Raw genomic sequence first — 23,295 nt, 5'->3', positions numbered from 1 at the left:
TGGAGTGGTGGCAGACATGGGAGCACGGAGAGATGAGTGGGTTCATGATGTGAGATTCTCAAATAATCAATAAAAATAGTAGGGGTGGGATTTAGCTCAGCGGTAAAAGCTCTGGTCTATGGGAATAGCTGTAAGTCATTAAGGGACTGGCTTAATATTACGGCTACTTAGTAGAGTAATAGTACTGGGTTTTTACCACACCGTCTTGGCCCTTTAACAGTGGTAGGTATGGGTTCCTACCATGAAACAGGCTTTACATCAGAGGCGGTTTACATCACATGACATACTTTGTCAGGCCAGTTGCAGCTTGCAGGGTTCACAGCTGGGTGAAATCTGAAGGTGACCTCTTTCTTCTTTCAGTGTTCGTGACACTTTCCAGGACCATGAGAAGCCAGTAGAGATGAAGCTTCCAAGTAAGTACAGCTTCTTTTCCATCTTCTTTTCTTTTCTTTTTTTCTTAAGACAGGGTTTCTCTGTGTTGGGTTGACCAGGCTGGCCTTGAACTCACAGAAATCTACCTGCTCTTTCCTCAGGTGCTGGGATGCTCATTTTTCGATGATTCCAGTTTGCGGTAGCTTCACAAATAAGAGTTCTAACAGCAAGTTCTAGAGGTGGCCAAGAGTACTGGCAACAGCCTAGAGTGCTTTTGCGGATTTAGGTGACTCCATTAGCTGACAACTCACCAGTTGCCATTTGCAAGCATGAAGTGTCTGGTGTCCCTCCCTCATTATAGGGTCACTGTGTGCGCATGCGCGCGCATGCGCGCAGAGGTATACTTGTCTAGAGCTGAAGCTACAGGTGGTTGTGGATACCAGTAATGGGTGATGGGAATAGAACTTGGGTCTTAAGGACTGAGCCGTTCTCTAACTTAGATCTCTTTTCATATGTTTTTTTTTTTAGATTTATTTATTCATTTATTATATATAAGTACACTGTAGCTGTCTTCAGACACACCAGAAGAGGGCATCAGATCTCTTTACAGATGGTTGTGAGCCACCATGTGGTTGCTGGGAATTGAACTCAGGACCTCTGGAAGAGCAGTCGGGTGCTCTTAACCCCTGAGCCATCTCTCCAGCCCCATATATGTGTTTAATTTAGGGAGCTTCTATAGTACTAGGTTTCCATGTGGCCTTTTAAAAGCTATCCCACCCACCTCATGCTTTTTCCTCTCTCCTGCCCTCACTCCAACTTAACATTTTTGCCTATTATTATTCCTGTTAACCCTTATACCACTGTGCTCTCTCTTCCTCGTTCAAAGTCTCTTTCCTGTGGCTCCTTATGAAATCCCTGATTTATATGGATATATCCAATGGAACAGATATACTTGAATATTAAAAGCTCACATCCAGAAATGAGATAAGATAGACAAGAGTAGTATTTTCTTTTTCTTTTCTTTTTCGGAGCTGGGGACCGAACCCAGGGCCTTGCGTTTGCTAGGCAAGCGCTCTACCACTGAGCTTAAATCCCCAACCCCAAGAGTAGTATTTTCTAACATGTTGAAACTGTATGACTTTCAAGTATATTGTCTATTGATGGTGCTGCAAGAGCACTAAGTGCTTTTAACCACGGAGCTGAGTCTCCAGCTCACCCATTCTTTTCTTTCCTTTTGGAGACAGGGCCTCTAACTCTACAGCTTGCCGTACTGGATAGTTGTCTCCTCAACCATTGCACTTGAGGGATTTTCCTGCCTAGTTCCCTTTCCTCGCCTCCCTGGGTTACTTACAGGCACCCACTGTCACACTTAACATTATGTGGGTACTGGGGTTCCACTCAAAGCTTACCATGCTGTGCAACAAACACTTTGCTCAGCGAGCCCTCTCCCCAGTCCTACTCTCAGGCAGTTTCATTATACTCAGCCTCCCCACTGCTCCTTTACAGGCTTGTAATGACTGGGGCCCCTATGCTCTGTAGTCTAAACATTCACCATTGGCACTTACTAGACACACTTGGTGAGCCCTGATGGAGATAATGGAAGAACCATTATCCCTACCGAGAATTCTCCAGATTCTCAGATCACTTGTGTGTTTATATGCGTCCTTGGGAACTGAACTGAGGTGTACACACGCTAAGCAGGCTATCTAACACTCAACTATTTCCCAACTCATTTCTTTTTGAGACAGGGTTGTGTCATAAGCCTTGAGTGACCTGGAACTCAGCATGTAAACCAGGAGGGTCAGATGTGTGACAGTCCTGCTTCTGCTTCCCAAGAACTGCAAGGATAGACTGACTACTATAGTGTGTATGCTTTTATTTTTGTCACATAAGCATGTGCTACCGGACTTGTCAGAAACTTTCATTTTCTTCACATAAGCAGCCTAAGGATAGACACTTGGTCAAGCAGATTGATTGATTGATTATTTATTTCATTTGTTTCCACGACAGGGTTTCTCCATGCAGCCCTGGTTGTTCTGGAACTCACTCTATAGACCAGGCTGTCCTAGAACTGGGAAATCTGTCTACCTCTGGCTCTCGAGTGCTAGGATTAAAAGCCTGCATCACCTCTACCTGGTGGTGACCCAGATTTTATTACCCTGTCTATCAATTTTAAGGTTAGGTTTTATCCTATGTGTAACTCCAATGTTCATGGGTGTGTGGGTAAAGTATAGACATACATAGTGACACCCACCTGTAATTCTGGTTTTCAGAAGGCAGAAGCATGAGGAATTTGAATTCAATGTCAGCATGGGCTAACACAGCAAAAATCCACCTTGAAAATGTACTATTTCAATACTACAAAATGTTTTTATTTTTTTAAATGTATTTCAATCTCTACATCTTCAAAGAGGGCCTTCGTTCAGGATTCAGTATGGGGTCATGCACATAACCTTTCAGACTTTGTTGTCATATCCTTGTGTAAATATCTTAGAAACAGAAAGCAGTGAAGGTATAAGGGAAAAACGACCAAAAACTAACTTGTTCTTTAAAAATTTTTTTAAAAAAATTAAACATTCATTTTATGTTTTGTCTGCAATGAACGTATGTGTGCCACTAGTGTGCGTGGTGACTGTGATGACCACAGAAGTCTGAAGAGGGTCTCGAATGCCCTGGAACAGGATATAGATGTGCCGTGAGCCATCATGTGGGTGTTGGGAATTGAATCCGGGTCCTCTGCTGCTCTTAACTGCTGAGCCATCTCTCTGAGCTTCTAGTTCTTAATGCAATACCAACTTAATCTGAGTGTCCCTTTCTCTTGTTCCTTTCTGGCTCCCATTTCTTTTGACCCTGGCGAAAGGGTTTGGGGGGTTTCTTAAAGTCGCTCAGGCTGCCCTCGAACTCGGAGCAACCCTCCTGCCTGCGTTTAGGAAGTACTGTCGTAAACCATCATGCCGGGCTTCGTTCCTCACGGGTAGTGGCTCTCACTGTCTTTCTCCGATGAAAATGTCTAATAGACCATTTCCGATGAAGAATGAATGGGTAGACGCACGTTATGAGACCTCGTGCGTAAAAACGAGATGTCATGGTTTCTCTCAACCGCGCCATTTCTAGTCCTGTCAAGGTGTCTCTCAGAACCGCACGACAGCGATAAACAGGGATTCAGGTTAAGACGCGCCCTGGGCTGTTCCATTCTCACGAAGCCAGGTGGGGAGCGAGCCGCGTGCCGGGATCCGCTGACCCGCGGCTGTCTCCACCTTCAAAGTACCCGAATGACGGCAAAGTCCACCGCTTCCCCTCGGGGCAGCGGGAGACAAGGGGGGCGACGCGCTGCGGCAGGGGACTGGGCGGGTCACCCATCTCAGCACTGGCCGAGCCTCCCCGGAGCTCGAAGCCCACCGGGGCGGGAGAGGCCGCGTAACCGCGACCCGCCCGCAGCCTCCGCCATCTTCCACTCACCCGACTCCCCCCGCGGCAGCGGGCGGCGCGCTTCCCTTCCGGCCGCTGACAGAGATCCGGGCTGGGCGGGGTGGGCGAGCGCGCACAGTGGGTGGACCGAGGGCGGGGAGGCTGGACGGAAGAGGAAAGGGAGGGCGGCCAGCGGCTCCGGCAGGGTGTGCGGCGTGTGTGCGGAGAGAGGCGGAGGGCGGGGAGAGCAGGGAGGGCGGAGGAATGAGAGCGCGAGGCGCCTCTCTTCGGCTCCTTCGCCTGGGCGGAAAGAGCCGAGCGCAGCCCGAGCGCTCCATTAAAATGGCGGCGGCGGCGGCGGCGGTGGCCGCGGCGTCTGGTCGGTGGTGAAGTGACTCTGCTGCTTCTCTCCCCACCCACCCCTCCCTCTTCCCTCCCCCGTCCTTCCCCCTTCCCCCGCCGCCTGGGCCTCGGCGCCCCTGAGGCCTGCACCTCCCTCACCCTCCTCCTCGCCCCCGCCCGCTCCCGCTCCCGGGCCCGCCGGCCCCCTCCCCCACCCGCGGCTCCCCGCCCCGTCCTCGCCGCCGCCCGCCCTCGCCGCTTCCCCGCCCCGCCGGCAGGCCGGCCCCCTCCCCTGCCTCTGTCCCCTCCCCCCCGCCGGTCCGGATCAGTCAGTGCGATCCTAAGCGGGGGAGGGGGGGGCGGCGGCCGAACGATGTGCGAGAACTGCGCAGACCTGGTGGAGGTGTTAAATGAAAGTAAGTAGCCGGGTAGGGGACCTGTCTGGGTGCAAGGCTTGGGGTCCCCGGGCTGCTCTCCCGCCCGGCCTGCCCTCCGCGGCCTGCGGGCTGCGGCGACCCAGCCGGCCCGGCGTCCGGGCCTGTGTGCCTGGGAAGGTGCGTGGTGTCGGGGCCGTCGCGGCGCCTCGGGCCCAGGCCTCCGGGTTACCTGGGCGCCCGAGAGGCCGCGGCGCAGCCGGGGCCGGGTCAGGCCTGGGCGGTCTCGGAAAGTTTCCTCATTACAGGTGTCAATTAATGAAGGCACTAATGAGCCCTTCCGCCCCTTTCCCCCTGCGAAGAAGGTGTAGGGAGGTGGGGTCGCAGGGCTAGGCTTTGCTCCGCAGTCCGAGCCTCAGGGCCGCCCTCTTTGATTTCCAGCGTGCCGGGGAGGCCTCGCTTACCTGCTAATTTTCATTAAAGTCCCTGGGAGAAGGGTGGTGATTTTTTCCTTCCCTTGAGGGTGTGTGGGTGTATTCAATCCATCTGCCAGCCCTTAAATAGCAGAAAATGAACTGCAATAGTGATGATTGGAGCTGTCTTACCTTAATTAAAAATAAAGGCGATAGTATTTCTTTAGTACCATTCGTCGCTTAAGTAGTAAAATCTATTGTAAGGAGATCTCTGTACCAACGACAACCACCCCGAGTAGTCATGGCCTGTCTCCGAAAATGAAAGGCCTTACTCTTTACTCTTTATTATTATATTACATATTTTATTTTTGGCCTTGCAAGGTTGCATTTCTGCTTAAAGAACAAGGGATATATTGCACGTCAGCTACTTATGGGCCTAGAGGCCCAGGCTGGAAGAGATGGTTTAGATGAAAAGATAATTACACATACTTGATTTGTGAGAAATGTTCATTTGAGGTATTGGAATTCATAGTCAGTGTGATATTTTGACAGATTTCAGAACTAGCTATTCCTTTTAATTCATTCCTTTAAACAGTCGGTTTTTACTGGAATTCCCTTTTGGTTTTTTAATTTTTACTCTGTTATGGTCTTGAATTTCACTTTAATGGCTAAAATGTTTGTAATTTATTTTCAGATATGTATTTACTTCCTGACAGATTAAAGTAGGTGTTTGTATATATTCAAACTACATTTTCCTATGTTTGTGTCATCCTAAATTTTGCTAGTATTTTAAGGTTATTCCTATTTTGACATAAATTTCATTCTTGGTACAAGTGATACGATAAACACAGTTCTTTTACTTATTTCAGCAAAACCTTTTGTGTTTTAGAAATACATTGATGATTCTGACTTTGTTCTCCAACTTGAAGGTAGCTTTATTGTTTAGTATGCATTAGGAGAAATAATCTGGGAGAAGTGATTCTAAGATTATGTAGGTATATGTGTGTTTGTTCGTGGAGATAGTCTTGTGAGTGCAGCTGTCCAGGTAGGCATCAGATCCCCTGGATCTGGAGTTACAATTGTGAGCTGCCCTATGTAGGTGCTGAGAACTGAACCCAGGTCCTCTGGAAGAGGGGCAAGTGCTCTTAACCACACTGAGCCATCTCTCCCGCCCCTTTAGTGTGTGATTTAAAACATTATTTTAAGCCTAACTAGGAATGTTGTAACTGTAGTATCTAAAGAAAATTTGAGAAGAGATGACATTTGCATGATAAAGAAAGATACTATTTTTACCGGTTGGTGAGATTGCTCAGGGAAAGGTGCTTTACTCTGTAAGCCTGTAGACTTGAGTGAATCTATTCCAGGGGCCACAGTTTCTTACACACATGCATGTAAGTTGGTAATAAAAAAAGGTACTGTTTAAGATTATCTGGAATTTACGATTATCTTGAAACTGTGTAAATCAGAGGTTTCCAAAATCCCTTTTTGTGTTTTAAGGCTCATTGTAAAAAATAAGCCTTCAGTCATCTCAGGAGAAACTTTCTTTTTTTTAAAAAACCACTGTAGTTGTCTTAATGTTTTCATATGTAGCGAGACCTTGTTTCAAAACAATATTGTCACTGAGCTGTTCTTGTACCCCAAGTATAACACTGCTCTGAGAACAAGGCAGCTTATTCTTCAGTGGTATACAAGATGGGTGGAGCTTCATGAGGAACATGGTGGCCCAACTTTGACTAAAACTTGTTGAATTAGACTGGCCTGGTGGTACAGGTTTGTTGGTAATCCCAGCTACTCAGGAAGCTGAGGCAGGGGGATCACAAGGTCAAGGATCTTTCTGGGCTACAAGATGAGTTCAAGGCTAGCCTGAGCTAGTGAGACACCTTCTTAAAGTAAAAAGTAAGAGTTGTAGGGGTTGGGGATTTAGCTCAGTGGTAGAGCGCTTGCCTAGCAAGTGCAAGGCCCTGGGTTCGGTCCCCAGCTCCGAAAAAAAGAAAAGAAAAGAAAAAAAAAAAAAAGTAAGAGTTGTAGGCGTACAGCTCCCTGGTAGTGTGGCCTAGTGTGGGTGAATTGCTGGTTTCAGACCCCAGAAATGGCACCTCCCACCCGGAACAAAAGCAACACAGAAAATCAGTTGCTTTTTTTTCATTTTTAGATTTTTAAATTTTATTTTATATGCATGAGTGTACCAGATACATGTCTTGTGCCCTCAGAGGTCAGAAGGAGCATCAGATTCCTTGGAGTTAGGGTTCTAGAAAATGAGCTTTTTAAATTGAAGTGGGTTATATGTCTTCTTGTAATTTCACTTGGTAATTATGTATTGGTTGTCTTTTTCTTCCCCATTGGTTGTGCAAAGATGAGTATTCAACCTTGATTCAAATTTCAGAATTAAATTCTTCAAACCATGTGCTTTTAAAAAAATTTAAGTATGCTGTATCTGTCTTCAGACACACCGGAAGAGGGCATCAGATCTCACTACAGATGGTTGTGAGCCACCATGTGGTTGCTGGGATTTGAACTCAGGACCTCTAGAAGAGCAGTGAGTGCTCTTAACCATTGAGCCATCTCTCCATCCCCCTCTGTCTGTTTTTTGAGACAGGGTCTTTCTCTCTGGCTCTGACTCCTAGGACTCACTATGTAGACCAGGCTGGCTCAATTCATAGATTATATACCTGCCTCTGCCTTTTGAATGTGGCTGTTAAAGATGTGTAGTGGCAATTTATTTATTATTAAGGGGCTCAAATGCAAATTTATTAAGGAAAAAGAACTCGACATTGGAAGAGGTAGGGTAGCTCACAGCTTGAGGGAATCAGAGGGTCAGACAACTCTCTCCTGTCCTTATGGGTATGTGAATATACTACACCAGACATATACAATTCACAGTAGTAAAAACAACAAAATTGGCAGAGAGCAGAACATTGTGGGGCATACAGGACTGTGTTTGGAAGGCTGAGGCAAGATCCTGAGTTTGAGGTCAAACAGCTCACAGCGAAACCTTGTCTTGAAACTAGACAAACAAATCTGTCAGAATGCAAAATATCAAGAAAAAAGCGATCATTAATAGTTTCTAAACGGTTTACATTGTCGTCAGTATTTAGGTACAGTGTTAATATATCAGTAGTCCTGTAGTTCTGTCGAGGTTCTCAAACTGTAAATTCTCACCATGGAAACATATATTATGTAACTATGCAGTGAATTTACCTACAGTTGAAAGGCCGATTAAAGTCTGGACTCAGGCTGAGGATCCTAAAATAAGGGCTAAACTATTGGTATCTACCCCAATCTGGTGACAGTTTAAGGGCACGCCTTCCTGGTCCTCTTTCCTCAGCCTCTCAAGAGTTGGCCTTACATTCATGAACTACTGTGGCCTTTATATAGGAGGAGGCTAGGGTGAGGAATGACAGTATCTTGATCTTTAGTCTAGGTTAACCTGGAACTTGTAACATTCTTTCTTTTCTTCTACTACCAAGTGCTTGTATTATACATGGCTCTCAGTTTTGATTATGATGTTTTTTAAAAAAAGATTTTTATTTGTTTTATATATATGAGTACACTGTGACTATCTTCTGACATACCAGAAGAGGGCATCAGATCTCATTACAGATGGTTGTGAGCCTCCATGTGATTCCTGGGATTTGAACTCAGAACCTCTGAAAGAGCAGTCAGTGCTCTTAACCACTGAGCCATTTCTCCAGACCCTGATGATGGATTTTTTTTAACTTGGCAAATTTTAAGTTAATATTTCCTTAACCAACTAATATTGCAACACTGCCTAACAGAGAAAATTATTCACAATTTTCAGCCAGATATTGCTTATTTGTATTTTGACCTTAGGTCTCTTTAGCTATCCCAGGCTATCTTCAAACAGTTCTGCTTCAGCCTCCCAAGGAATAGGTACAGTTGTGAGCTACCATGATCTGCTATAATCAGAATAGCAAATGATGGAGCACTATAAAATATATTGTGTGTTGATATAGGAAGGAGTCGACATTGTCTCTGTTGATGAACACTGATCACTGCCTTTTCTGTCGGTTTTTGGAAACAGATTCTCATTATATAGTCCTGTCTGTCGTGGAACTCGCTTTGTAGACCAGACAGGCTACCTCACAGAGATCTGCCTGCCTCCACCTCCCAGTGCTGAGATTGAAGGTGTGTGCACCACACCTCACACCCTGACGTCTGCGTGTGTGTGTTAAAAAGGATGGTACCGGATGGACTAGAGGGATGGCTCAGTGGTCAGCAGTGTTTGCTGCCATTGCACAGGACCTGGGTTCGATTTCTAGTACCTACATGGAGGCTCACAAACATCTTTAGCTCTAGTTACAGGGGATCTTTGGACTTCTGGAGGCACCAGGCACACATGTAGCATATATACCTACATGCAGGCCAAATGTTCATACATTAAAAAAAAACACTTTAAAAGAATCCATGCCCAGTCTGTCTGTCTGTCTGTCTGAAGAGGGCATTGTTTCAGACAGGGCTACAGTTATAGACAGTTGTGAGCCATCTGTATTATGTGGGTGCTAGGAATTGAACTCTGGATCTCCAGGAGAACAGACAGTGCTCATAATAGCTGAGCCATCTCATGTTTGCAAAGATGACCTACCTGCTGCCTGCCTGCCTGCCTGCCTGCCTGCCTATCTATCTATCTATCTATCTATCTATCTATCTATCTATCTATTTATTTATTTATTTTTTTCGGAGCTGGGGACTGAATCCAGGGCCTTGCGCTTGCTAGGCAAGCGCTCTACCACTGAGCTAAATCCCCAACCCCCCTACCTATTTATTTTGAGACCTGGTTCTTAGGGTAGCCTTGGCTATTCTGGAATTGGCTCTGTAGACCAAGCTAACCTCAGAGATCTGGCTGTCTCTGTCTCCCAAATGCTGGGGTTAAAGGTTTTTGCCTTCACCTTTTTTTTTTTTTAAGTAATATTATTGGGGCCCAGCAAGATGGCTGAGCCAGAAAAGCATTTGCTGCCAGGCCTGCTTATCTGAGTCTGCTGTGTGAAACCTGCTTGGTGGACAGAGAACACAAGCTCCTGCAGACTGTCTTCTGACTTTGACACAGTTGCCACGCACAGCAAATAAATGTACACAACAGCAAAATGGAAGAGGCTCAGTGGTTAAGAATGACGTTTACTTCCCAGCGTCTACATTGTGCAGCTCACAAACGTTTATAATTGTAGTTCTAGGGAATTTAATGTGTGGCAGCGCGAACGCGCACACACACACACACAAGTAGAAATGTATATAGTTTTAGGAAAAGGTAGTGTTGAGACTGCAAATGTAGCACAGTTGGTAGGATGCAAGCCTGATACATGTGAAGCCCTGAGTTTGGTCCCTAGTACCACATAAATTGGACTTTTAAAATGAACTTCTGCAATCCCAACACTTGGTAGGTGGAAGCAGGAAATTCAAGGCTACGTAGTGAGTTGAGAGCAGCCTTGGCTCCATGAGATCCTGTAATAATGACAATATCAGCTGACTCAGCTTTGCAGAGGTAAGAGCGGATATCCCCAGTTTAGAAAAGCACTTGTAGAATTGATTGGAAGCCACCTTGCACATCAGCAGATCTCAAACAAGTGTTTGGTAAAGGTTTTCTCACTTATCCAGGTAACTTGTCTCTGAACTTTGTATTGAACCAGCCTCAGCCCCTGGCAGCTGGAAAGTCACAGCCATAGAAGTGTTGTAGGCGGGGGCTTGCTACTCAGGAACCATGAGCACTCTGAGCTCTTTCAGAATCCCTATTTCTTTACTTAAAAAGAAACAATTAGAACTTTTTTAAAAATAATAAATCTTTTTTAAAGATATATTTATTTATTATATATAAGTACACTGTAGCTGTCCTCAGACACACCAGAAGAGGGCATCAGATCCCATTACAGATGGTTGTGAACCACCATGGGGTTGCTGGGATTTGAACTCAGGACCTCTGGAGGAGCAGTCAGTGCTCTTAACCGCTGAGCCATCTCTCCAGCCCCTAACAGAACTTTTATGTTGCATTTCATTTAGCAAAGGAACAGAAAGAGCATCCTCTCCTGGGAAGCAAGGAGAGGGGAAATGGGAACACTGTGAGGGATGTGGTGTCCTTTTTTACATAGTGAAACCACAGTTAGCAAGGAAGAAGTGGATGAACTATTCCCTGTCATTGAGGACGCTGTGATAGAGATGTAGAACAATGTTCATTCGTTCACAGGAATTTTAAGAAGAACATCTGCATTTGATGACCTGGCAGGGGATGCTAGGCGAGGACTACAAGTCTGATACTAAGGTTAGACTATGAGCCTAATCACTCAGGAAAACTTCCTGGATTCTTGACATCCAGCTCTCCTGTTCTGGTTGAAACAGTGGCTGTTAGTCCTTCACTGGGAAGCTAGATCTTGTTTGGAGTCTTAGAGGATCCTCCGTCAGAACTCCTTTGTCTCTTTACCCTTTCACTGTGCAGCAGTGATGTCTCTCTGGACCATGGTCTGTCACTAGGTCACAGACAGTTTCTTGATTTCTGTATTTGCTTCAAGAGGTCCAGCCTTCGTTTACTTTCTTGATATATATTTTTTAAGATTTATTTATTTAATGTATATGAGTATGCCATTCTCATGCACACCAGAGGAGGGCATTGGATCTCATTTCACATGGTTGTGAGCCACCATTTGGTTGCTGGGAATTGAACTCAGGACCTCTGGAAGAGCAGTCAGTGCTCTTAACGTCTGAGCCATCTCTCCAGCCCACTTTCTTCAGTTATAAAAGCTCATGGCCTGGGGTTGGGGATTTAGCCCAGGGGGAGAGCGCTTGCCTAGGAAGCGCAAGGCCCTGGGTTCGGCCCCCAGCGCCGAAAAAAAAAAAAAAAAAAAAAAAAAAAAGCTCATGGCCTTCAAGGAAGTTCTGTGAAAGTAGTATATTCAGCTTTCTCTGGGTGTATTTGTGGGTGCCACGTACATGGGCCTAGAGTGTTAGATTCTCAAACAAATCTGCTGCAGCAGCAGCTTTCTTATCTGTCGAGCTTGCTGCAGCAGCATGCTTGCTTATCTGTTGAGCAGTGGGACTTGTGGCAGTGTCCCCTCATGATGTGAGTGAGGTCCTAGTGCAAGTAGGCTGGAAACTGTGGGTAGAGTTGCCATTGCCGGCATGACTGCTAGGTTGTCTTTTGGGCCGTGGGAGGCCGTGAGTAAGGCAGTGTCTTCGAAAACTGCTCTCTTGGTGAGCAGTGGTGGCATACACCCTTAACCCTAGCTACACTTAGGAGGCAGAAGAAGGAAGATCTCTTGAGTTTGAGGCCAACCTGGCCTATAGAGCAAGTTCTAGGACAGCCAGCCAAGGTTATACAGGGAAACCCTGTCTTGAACAACAACAACAGAATAAGAAAGAAGATGCCATGGTAGCATGCTCAACTCTGTGTTTGATCCCAGTATCCCATAAAACCAGTCTTAGTGGTTCACACCTGTATTCCTATCAACCTGGAAGGTGGATGCAGTAGGATCAATAGAGTGCAGGGTCATCCTCAGCTACACAGGGAATTTGAGGTGAGCCAGGGCTACATGGGACCTTGTCTCTACCAAATAAGAAAAAGGAAGACAACCATGGGCTATGGCGCTACAGACAGGACTGCTGCTTTACTGTGTGGAGGAAATGCTTTCAAGGTGGCAGATAAAGGACGGCGTCATAGTGTATGATTTATAGCCTTGGTTCTGGGAGAAGAGGTGGAGGGCAGAACTAGGAAGAGGAGGGTCTTGCTTGTTTCATGTTTTTTTAAAATTGATTTATTTTATGTATGTGAGTACATTGTCACCCTCTTCACACACACCAGAAGAGGGCATCGGATCCCATTACAGATGGTTGTGAGCCACCAGGTGGTTGCTGGGAATTGAACTCAGGACCTCTGGAGGAGCAGTCAGTGCTCTTAACCCCTGAGCCATCTCTCCAGCCCCCAGAGATTAACTTTTATCTATATTTGACCACAATTCATTAGCCCTGACTGATCTTACTCACAGCTATCCTCCTGCTTCGGTTTTCACCTGCTAGGATGATAGCATGCTTTGTTAATACAATTTTATATGGTTTAAAATAGCTACAGATGTTTTCTTTTATTGTGTGTGTGTGTGTGTGTGTGCGTGCGTGCGTGCGTGCGTGCGTGCGTGTGTGTGTGCGTGTGCGTGTGTGTGTAGGGTAGGGTTTCAGATCCACTGTGGATGTTGAAAATGTCTTGGATCCTCCTCAAGAGTGGCACGTGATCTTACCTGCAGAGTCCTCTCTTCAGCTCCCAGACAGTATTTTTACAGTTATACAGACAATAGTTTACAGTTTTCTATGAAAACTTGATATATAAAGTATACTGATTATTTCTAGTAAATATAGTTAGGGCTCCTAGAAGATGGGCGTTTCTGTGTGTACATGGCACAGTCTGCGTGTGGAGGTCAGGGTACATCCAGTCTTGAGTCTGTTTTCCTCTAGGTACCAGGCATTGAATCCCAGTTGTCAGACTTGGTGGTAACCAGCTTACTTGTTGCGCCATCTTGCTGGCTGCAGATGGGCCCGTGTGTGGCCTTGGCCAGTTGCAGACCAGGCTGTCCCCAAACTCAGCTTTGCTTCCCTCCACCTCCTGAGTGCTGGGCTAGAGCTGTGTGTTACTGTGCTTGGCGAGGCTGCTGGTCTACACTACAGTTCTAGTTCTTTTTTTTTTTTTTTAAAGATTTATTTTTTTATTTATTATATATATAAGTACACTATAGCTGTCTTCAGATACACCAGAAGAGGGCATCGGATCTCCTTACAGATGGTTGTGAGCCACCATGTGGTTGCTGGGAATTGAACTCATGACCTCTGGAAGAGCAGTCAGTGCTCTTAACCACTGAGCCATCTCTCCAGCCCTCTAGTTCTTTTTTAATTTATTTATTTTATGTATGTGAGTACACTGTAGAAGAGGGCATCAGATCACAGATGGTTGTGAGCCACCATGTGGTTACTGGGAATTGAACTCAGGACCTCTGGAAGAGCAGTCAGTGCTCTTAACCACTGAGCCATCTCTCCAGCCCAGTTTTATGTATTTCTGTATGTTACTTGGAGAGGTTTAAATTTTTATTTTAGTGTTTGAAGCCTGTATTTATTTGAAACAAGGTCTTCTGTACCCAGGCTGGTCTCAGACTTGCTTTGTACCTGAAGAGGACCTTGAACTTCCTCGAAGCTAGTTAAAGGTTTATAGGAAATTAATTGCCTACACTGTGGGAATAGTGGTTTTAGCTAAATACTGAGTTTTTCTCTTTGGAAGTAAACAAAAGTTTATTCATCTTTCAAAGATGTTATATGTGTATGTTTTTAGGTTTTTAAAGTACAGAGTAACTACTCCTGCATGTCTGTATTACTTTTGTTTAGAGACTGGCATTAGACACCTCAGGCAGCTCCACATTCCCATGGCAGCCTCCTCAGCTCTCTGTGCTGGGACTTACAGGCATTAATTGCTGGGTCTGTCTTATTAGCATTTGGTCAGAAAGAGAAACCTAGGAGTGGTGGTGTAGGTGGTGTAGGTGGTGTAGGTGGTGTAGGTGGCGTAGGTGACGTAGGTGGTGAAGGTTTTCTCTGTGTAGCCTGGCTGTCTTGGAACTTAACTCTGTACCCTCAAACTCAGAGATCTGCCTGCTTCTGCCTCCGCCTCCCAGGTGCTGGAATAAAAAGTGTGGTACAACCTCTTGATTGTATCTTAAGTTCATTAAGCATTTCAAGATGTGTTGTTACCTAGATTTATGATTACTGTGTTGAAAAATTATATTTGAGGATTGGAAAGATGGTTCAGATGTTATGAGCATTGGTTTCCTTTCTCAGGGGTCCTGAGTTCAAATCCCAATACCTACATGATAGTTTAAAACCATGCATAATGGCATCCAATTGTCTCTTGGGGTATGTAGATACGTGTGAGAATACACACACACACACACACACACACGTCTTTAAACATTATATTTTTTAGTCTTTTTTTTTTTTTCTTTTGTAGTACAGAATAAAGCTTGGCCATGTGTCTGTCAGCCAAGAACTCTGCTGGTGATGTGTATGCTTTCTGAGAGGATACTGACTGTTGTTTTCCTTTACTGTGGTACTTAGACATCTTCTCCTGTACTCAGTATTATCAAAACGTTATTTTGGGGGAAAAAAGCTAATTTATACTTTTAACCACTTTTAAATAGTGGATACTTACATGTCCTGGCCCGCGGGAACATCAACGGAGACCCTGGAGAGGGGAGTGGGATGGATGCATACCTTTAATCCTAGCTCTCAGGAGGCAGAGGCAGGTGGATCTATAGATTTGAGGCCAGCCTGGTCTATATATCAGGTTCCAGGACAGCCAGGGCTACACAGAGAAACCCTGCCTTGAAAAAAAAAAAAACCTAACAAGTAAATACATTAAGAAATAATTTTTTGGGGGTTGGGGATTTAGCTCAGTGAGGCCCTGGGTTCGGTCCCCAGCTCCGAAAAAAAGAAAAGGAAAAAAAAAGATTAATTTTTTGTATTTATTTGCTTATTCTGGTGTGTGTGTGAGTGTGTGAGTGCTTGTATCGGTGTGTGTGCATGTGTGCATGTGAGGAAGTAAAAGGACAACGTCCAGTGCTTGGTTCTCTCCTATGACCATTCTGGTTCTAGAGGTTGTTGCACTCTGGTAATTAGAGTTGACAGCAAGCACTTAGTTCTTAATTCTTACTTCTTTGGGGGGAGGGGAGGATTTCAAAGCTGTGTTTCTCCGTGTGGCTGTCCTTGAACTCACTTTGTAGACCAGACTGGCCATAAACTAAAGAGCTCTGCCTGCCTCTGCCTCCTGAGTGCTATGTATGACTAAGGGCTTGTGCCACCGTAGCCTGTAGCCTGGCTGGTCGGTCGGTCGGTCGGTCGGTCGGTCCTTCCTTCCTTCCTTCCTTCCTTCCTTCCTTCCTTCCTTCTTTCCTTCCTTCCTTCTTTCTTTCAAGATTTATTTATTTATTTTATGCATGTGAATACACTGTTACTCTTCACACACACCAGAGGAGGGCATCGGATCCCATTACAGATGGTTGTGAGCCACGGTGTGGTTACTGGGAATTGAACTCAGGGCCTCTGGAAGAGCAGTCAGTGCTCTAACCACTGAGCCATCTCTCCTTCCACACACCTCCCCCATCCCTACCCCCCATTCTTAATTCTTAATCCATTCTCTGTTTTACCTCAGGCTTCTTAATTAAACTTAAGTCCTACATGCTGCTCTAGGCTATTTATTTATTTATTTATTTATTTATTTTGATAGAGGTGAACTCAAGGTTTCCACTCCGCCACTTAGCTATATCTATCCCTCTAATATTTATTTCGTGGTGCTGGTAATTAATTACAGGGCCTTGTGCATACTACGGAATCAATCTGTCGATAAACACACTTCTAGCCCTCTGACATGGCTACTTTTCCCTCCTTTTTTCCAGGTTGTAGATTGAGTTCAGGCTGTTTACACGTTAGGTAAATGTTCTGTTTCAGAGTGACAGCTCTGCTTTAAAAACGTTTATCTATAAGTGTGCGCATGCTGTCCCACTCGTGTGTGTGGAGGGATTAAGTGTGTTAGTGTGTATGTAAAGGCAAAGGAAGAAGTCAGATGTCTTCTTTTTATTCTGTTCTCTCGAGACAGAGTCTGTCACTGAACCCGAAGCTTGAGGTTTTGGCTGACCAGTGAGCTCCCAATATTTGCTCTCAGCTCTACCATGCTGAGGTTAGAAGCTTGTGTGGCCATGCCTGGGTATTTCATTTTAGATCCTCATGCTTATGCATTAGTTGTTTTTATCCACTGAATTATCTCCACAGCTATCTTACCTGTATTTATCCATCCATCCATCCGCCCATCCATCCACCCATGTATACACCCATCATCCATCCATCCATGATCCATCCATCCATCCATCCATCCATCCATCCATCCATCTGGACAGGATCTTTTTTTTTTTTTTTTTTTGGAGCTGGGGACCAACCCAGGGCCTTGCGCTTCCTAAGTCCCCAACCCCCTGGACAGGATCTTTTGTAACCCAAATGAGCCTAAAATGACTGTATTGTATGACTGGTAATTATGTTTATAAGATACAGATTATGGCTGGATGTTGTGGCATATGCCTGTCATTCCAGCAATAGAAAACTAGGGATTCTGAGAGATTGTGAGTTCAAGGCTATCCTGACCTACATAATAAGACTGCTGACAAAATAAAGAGGAAAAAGATCAGCACCTTTTCCTGATCAGTAGTCAATTAAATCATACCTTTTATAGTCTCACTATAATTTTCCATTATTTGGTCATACTATAACATAGTCATGTGGTCTTTCTTTTCTTTTAATAAAATTTATGTATATGAATGTTTTTCCTGAGTCATGTGTATGCACTGCATGCATGCCTGGTGCCTGTGAGGTTAGAAGATGAGTCTGATGCCCTGGAACTTGAGCTACCAATAATCATGGGCCACCTGAGAGTGCGGGAATCAAACCAAGTCCTCTCAAGAGCAACACTTTCTCTTTAACTACTGAGCTGACTCTCCAGCCTGCCTTTCCTTTACATTCATTTTATTATTATTTCATTTTATATGTATGGGCATTTTACCTGCAGGCACATGTGCACCATGTACAAGCTTAGTTTGTTGTCCACTGATATCAGAAGAGGATATTGGATCGCCTGTGAATGGAGTTAGAAGTGGTTGTGGGCCACTATATGTGTGCTTCGAATTAAACCCAATTAGAATTGAACCTGGATCTTCTGGAAGAGCAACCCTTAGTCACTGGGCCATCTCCATGCTCACAGCCAACCTCCAATCCCCCAACCCCTTTAAAAGGTCTTGAACTCAAGATCCTCTTGCCTCAGCCATGCAAGTGTTGGGATTAGTGGTCTACTAATCCACTACACTGTGCTGTGATGGCAGTGGGGCCTTTGGACTTGTATTCAAACTGAGAAGGTAATGGGACACTGCATCTCTGCTTCGTAGAGCAATACGTTATTGTGGCCAACAGAAGGTTATTTTATTCTAACGGTGTTTTGTTACTATTTTCCCTTCCATGGTGAGTTCCTGCAATAGCAAGATAAATCATACATTAAGTGAAATACCAACTTCTAGTTTGGTGAAGAAATAGAAATTGATATCACTAAACCCAAAACTTAAATTGAGTTTTAAAAATGTTTAAAAATATTAAACCATTTTAAAAATTAAATGTGTAGTGTGTGTGTGTGTGTGTGTGTGTGTGTGTGTGTGTGTGTGTGTGTGAGATGTGTGTGTGTATTTGTGTGTGTGTGGGGTGGATGGGTGTGGGTTGTGTGTTTGGGTGTGTGGGGTGTGTGTGTGTGTGTGTGTGTGGGGTGTGTGTGTGTGTGGTGTGTGGAGCACAGACAATTTGTGTGTGTGTGTATGGTGTGTATGTGTGTGTGTGGGGTCTGTGTGTGTGAGGCGTGTGGAGCACAGACAATTTGTGTGTGTGTGTATGGTGTGTATGTGTGTGTGTGGGGTCTGTGTGTGTGAGGCGTGTGGAGCACAGACAATTTGCTCACAGTGTCATTCTCTCCTACCATGCGGGTTCTGAAGATTAAAATTGGGTTTCCGGGGTTGGTGGCAAAAATTACTACTTGATGAGCATATCACCTGCTCCATTAAAAAATTCTGCTTGCATATTTTTGTGTATGTTGTGTGTACAAATTTGTGCTCTGATGCCCTGGAAGCTAGAGAGAGTAGGAATCTGATCTCCTGCTGAAGTTGGGGGTAAAGGTGGTTATGAACTGCCTGATCTGTATGTTGAAAGCCAAATTAATTCTATTCCTCTGGAAGAGCAGCAAGTGTTCTTAACCACGGAGCTCTTTCTCCAGCACTCACCTCCCACTCCCAGCTTTTAACTTTTTTTTTTTAATATGGCTTGTTTAGAGGGTAAAAATCTACCCTTATTTTAAATCTGAAGTTCTCATGTTGGATGCAGTTTGTTATTGGTCTGAAAGAGTGGTAATGTTATTCAAACTTAATTCTTTGAATCTTGGCAATAACAAAGACTACTGAGTTGGTAATTAAGAGGTTGTGAAATTTTTGAAAATTTTTATTTTATTATTTTATGCGAATGGGTATTTTTGCCTGCATGTATGAGCACAGCTTACATGCACTGTCTGCTGGGGTTGAAATAGTGCATTGGATCACCTGGAACTGGAATTAGAGACATTTGTGAGCTGTCATGTGGCTACTGGGGATTGAACCCTGGTTTTTGGGAGAAGCAGCCAAGGCTCTCAACGGCTGAGCCATCTCTCTAGCTCAGTAGTTCTCAACCTGTGTGATTCAACCTCTTGGGGAGTCACATTCTTTTTAAAATATATGAAACATCAATTTATTTTTAAGAATTATTTATTTTATGTATACGAATACACTGTAGCTGTCTTCAGACACCCCAGTAGAGGGCACCCATCAGATCCCATTACAGATGGTTGTGAGCCACCATGTGGTTGCTGGGATTTGAACTCAGGACCTCGGGGTCACATTTCATATATCCTACATAGCAGATATTTATATTACGATTCACCGCAGTAGCACATTTACAGTTAAAAAACTAAGAAGATTGAGGACTTTAGCTCCTTTGATTTTGAAGCTTTATTTGGTGATGTTTCAGGAATAGTATAAATTGGCAGATAGAGTTTTAGATTGCTGTTCACTCTCCCATTTGGGGAACTTAAAGAGAAATTTGTATTGAAATTGTATTACACAATATTGACCCTCATGAGTATATGGCTTTTTAGGAGCTGTGGTTTCCTGCCTAGCATTACCAGAGTTTTTAGACCTGATCTATAGTCTGGGAAAAGATTCAGATCAGAAGTATGGAATGGTAAAGTGAAAACAATGATCTCAGGCTATCTATAATATAGAACATTTTAAACACCGTAAGGACACATCCGTCACAGGAGTGCTTAGGAATAATTTGGCCTAGATAGGCATTTCATAGGCATTAGGAGTGGACTAGAATTTAGCTGTTAAAGTAGTTCATTTGGGTGGAGAGATGGACCAGTGGAATGGAGAACCTAGTACTCTTTTTTTCTTTTCTTTTTTTCGGAGCTGGGGACCGAACCCAGGGCCTTGCGCATGCTAGGCAAGCGCTCTACCACTGAGCTAAATCTTACCCAACCCCTGAGAACCTAGTACTCTTGCAGAGGAACTGGACTCAGCTTCTGACACCCACAGATGGTCAGGGATCCTGCTCGCACATGATAAGCACATACCCATATAGGGCCACACACATATACATCAATATAAGATCCCGTAAATTATAAAAATGCTTTTGTTACCCATACACCTCTTTCCCTCTTTGATAGATCTCACTATGTAGCCTTGGCTGGCCTAGAACAGAGACGAGACTATCTTCGGTGTCCCTGCACCCACTCCCTCCACCCCACCCCCCAAAAAAAAAAAAAAAAAACCAAAACCTCAAAAATGAAAACAGACCAAAACAAATAATCTAAACCAAACAAAAACTGAGAAATGAGGTTGAGCAGGCCGTGAGGAGCCGTGAGGAGCCGTGAGGAGCCGTGAGGAGCAGCCAGGAGCAGCCAGGAGCAGCCAGCAAGCTGCGTCTGTCTATGGCCTGTTTCATTCTGGCCATTTTCTCTGATGATAGACTGAAAGCTTTAAGCAGAATAAATCCTTTCCTCACCAAGTTACTTTTGGTCATGATCTTTATCATTGAAATAGAAAATAACTAATACAGCCAGTAATCAAAGATTTTATTTCAGTGAATTATTTGATGTTTGTTTGCATTTGTGTATCTAAGTTTTATTTTTAAGTAGTATTGACTTTAATATTCATTTGACATTTATTCATACTTTTATCCTTCTATTTCAGTATCAGACCTAGAAGGTGGTGATGGACTGCAGCTCAGAAAGGAACATACTCTCAAAATATTTGCTTATATCAATTCCTGGACTCAGAGGTATGCAGTCGTAGGTATTTCAAAGACTAACTGGATGGATTGTATAAACTGCTATTAATTGTCATTAGATTTTTTTTTAGGATGTTTTATTACATTTTTTGTATTAATGATAAGTTTATCAAGATTTAATTTTTATACTTAATCATGGCTTTAATTTTGACTTTTTTTTTTTTTTTTAAGATTTATTCATTTATTATATATAAGTATACTGTAGCTGTCTTCAGATACACCAGAAGAGGGCATTGATCTCTTTACAGATGGTTGTGAACCACCATGTGGTTGCTGGGAATTGAACTCACGACCTCTGGAAGAGCAGTCAGGTGCTCTTAACCGCTGAGCCATCTCTCCAGCCCTTGACATTGTTTTTAAAACAGCATAAAAATTGATTTCTTTTACCTTTCCTTCATTCTTAAGGAATGAGTCACTAAAATTTTGAGAAGGAATTATTTTGAGAGATAAGAAAATGCTTTTGAGGCAGAGTCTCTCTGTGTAGCTCTGGATGTTGTGGAACTCTCTCTGTAGAGCAGGCTGGGGTCAAAGGTGAGAACCAGCATTGCTCAACAAGATAAGAAAATTTTTGTGGAATAGCTACAAGCTTTTAGCAAACTTAGTTTATTTAAAAAATTTGTTGTGTAAATAATTTTCTATCTCTTATGCATATTAGATCAGCTTTTATATAATATTTAAGTTGAGAATATACAGACTAAAACTCAAAGATCATAGTCGTTAATACAATCACTATGAAAAAGACGGTAAACTTATGTCTCTGTGTGATTTTATTTGGTAGTGGCAAACAATGTTTTTTTTACAGTACTGATGTTCAAACCCAGCAGCTTCTGGTCTGTACCACTGAGTAAGTTTGGAAAAGGTTTAAAGTGGGATAGAGAGACGGTTCAGTGGGCAAAGACTCCTACTACCAAGCCTGACAACCTGAGTTCAACCCAGGGACATGTGTCACGGAAGGAGAGAACTGCCTTCCACATGTGTCATGGCTTCAGTATATGCATGCAGACATGTATGTGAGACATACATGTGTGTGAGGGCACCAGAGTATATCTATATAAATTTTTTTTCCTGAGACAGCCTCTTATGTAACCTTGGCTATTCTGGAAATCACTCTATAGACCCAGTTGACCTCAAACTTGAAGAAATTTGCCTACCTCTGCCTCCTTATGGCTAGCATTAAAGATGTGCACCACCAAATTTGGCAGTGAATGCAAAATATAATAAAATACTTGAAGTATTTTAGTTAGTGATCAATGAGCATCCTGCCTCCCTGCCTGCCTGCCTGTTTTGGGGTTTTTGAGACAGGGCGTTTCTGTTTAACTCTGGCTGTCTTGGAAATCACACTGTACACCAGGCTGTCTTTTTCTTTTTTTTTAAGATTTATTTATTTATTTTATGTGTATGAGTACACTATATCCATCTTCAGATGCACACCAGAAGAGGGCATCAGATCCCATTACAGATGGTTGAGCCACCATGTGGTTGCTGGGAATTGAACTCAGGACCTCTGGAAGAGCAGTCGGTGCTCTGAGCCATCTCTCCAGCCCCACCAGGCTGTCGTTGAATTCAGAGATCCTCCTGCCTCTGCCTCCCAAGTGCTGGGATTAAAGGCATGTGCTATCACTGCCCTGCTATAGTGATTTTTTTTTAAAGATTTATTTAATATTTAATGGTAGTTCACTATTGCTGTCTTCAGACACACTGGAAGCGGACAAGGGATCCCAATACGGATGGCTGTGAGCCCCCGTGTGCTTGCTTCCCACATGCTCTTAACTGCTGAGCCATCTCTTCAGCCCTAGTGATTTTTTTTTTAAACACTATATTTTTCTTAGTAAAATAAGCAAGTTTTAGTAAAAGTTAGTAGCTTTTAAGTATTTAAAACTTACATACAGGGTTGATATGGGCATGTCTTTTGAGTATTAACCAGATGCATTGCTTTGGACTGAGTTATTATTGGTTTTATTGTAAATAGACTAGATGAATATATATTTTACAATATTAAAATGTTAATTTTAAATTAACTTTAATAACTTAAGTGATTTGTTGAGAAAAGTTATATCTGAGTCATAATTTTGAATTTATTGTAGCCCTAGCTAGATGGCAATATAATATACTAGGAGAAACTTAATTTCAGAATGTATTAAGTGCACCTGGATAAAGTGAAATTCATAAAAATAATATAATTTTCCTAATATCTTACCTATAATTAGAGTCTGTGAATGAAATTACAAAGAAATAATAACAAAGGCAGTGAAATTATAAAAGAAATATTTTTTTCCTAAATTTATTTCATGTATGTGAGTGAGTACACTGCATCTGTCCTCACACACACGAGAACAGGGCATTGGATCCCATTACAGATGGTTGTGAGCCGCCATGTGGTTGCTGGGAATTGAACTCAGGACCTCAGGAAGAGCAGTCAGTGCTTTCAACCCCTGAGCCATCTCTCCAGCCTCCAAAGG

The 23,295-nt window shown here is 43.6% G+C and overlaps 1 protein-coding gene across 1 annotated transcript in view; it reads left to right on the top strand.

Moving 5' to 3' along the window:
• The first annotated feature begins 4,374 nt into the window (after positions 1-4,374).
• Positions 4,375-23,295, top strand: part of Usp34 (ubiquitin specific peptidase 34) — a 188,289-nt gene continuing 169,368 nt past the window's right edge. Inside the window, exons 1-2 of the mRNA XM_032915874.1 lie at positions 4,375-4,538; positions 20,740-20,827. Of these exons, the coding sequence (XP_032771765.1) occupies positions 4,496-4,538; positions 20,740-20,827 (131 nt within the window). The 5' untranslated portion in view covers positions 4,375-4,495. The remainder of the gene's footprint in view (positions 4,539-20,739; positions 20,828-23,295) is intronic.

Source organism: Rattus rattus, chromosome 11 (genome assembly GCF_011064425.1).
Source record: "Rattus rattus isolate New Zealand chromosome 11, Rrattus_CSIRO_v1, whole genome shotgun sequence".
Taxonomy (NCBI): domain Eukaryota; kingdom Metazoa; phylum Chordata; class Mammalia; order Rodentia; family Muridae; genus Rattus; species Rattus rattus.
The sequence above is the reverse complement of the archived record's forward strand: the minus strand, read 5'-3'. Positions and strand labels throughout refer to the sequence as shown.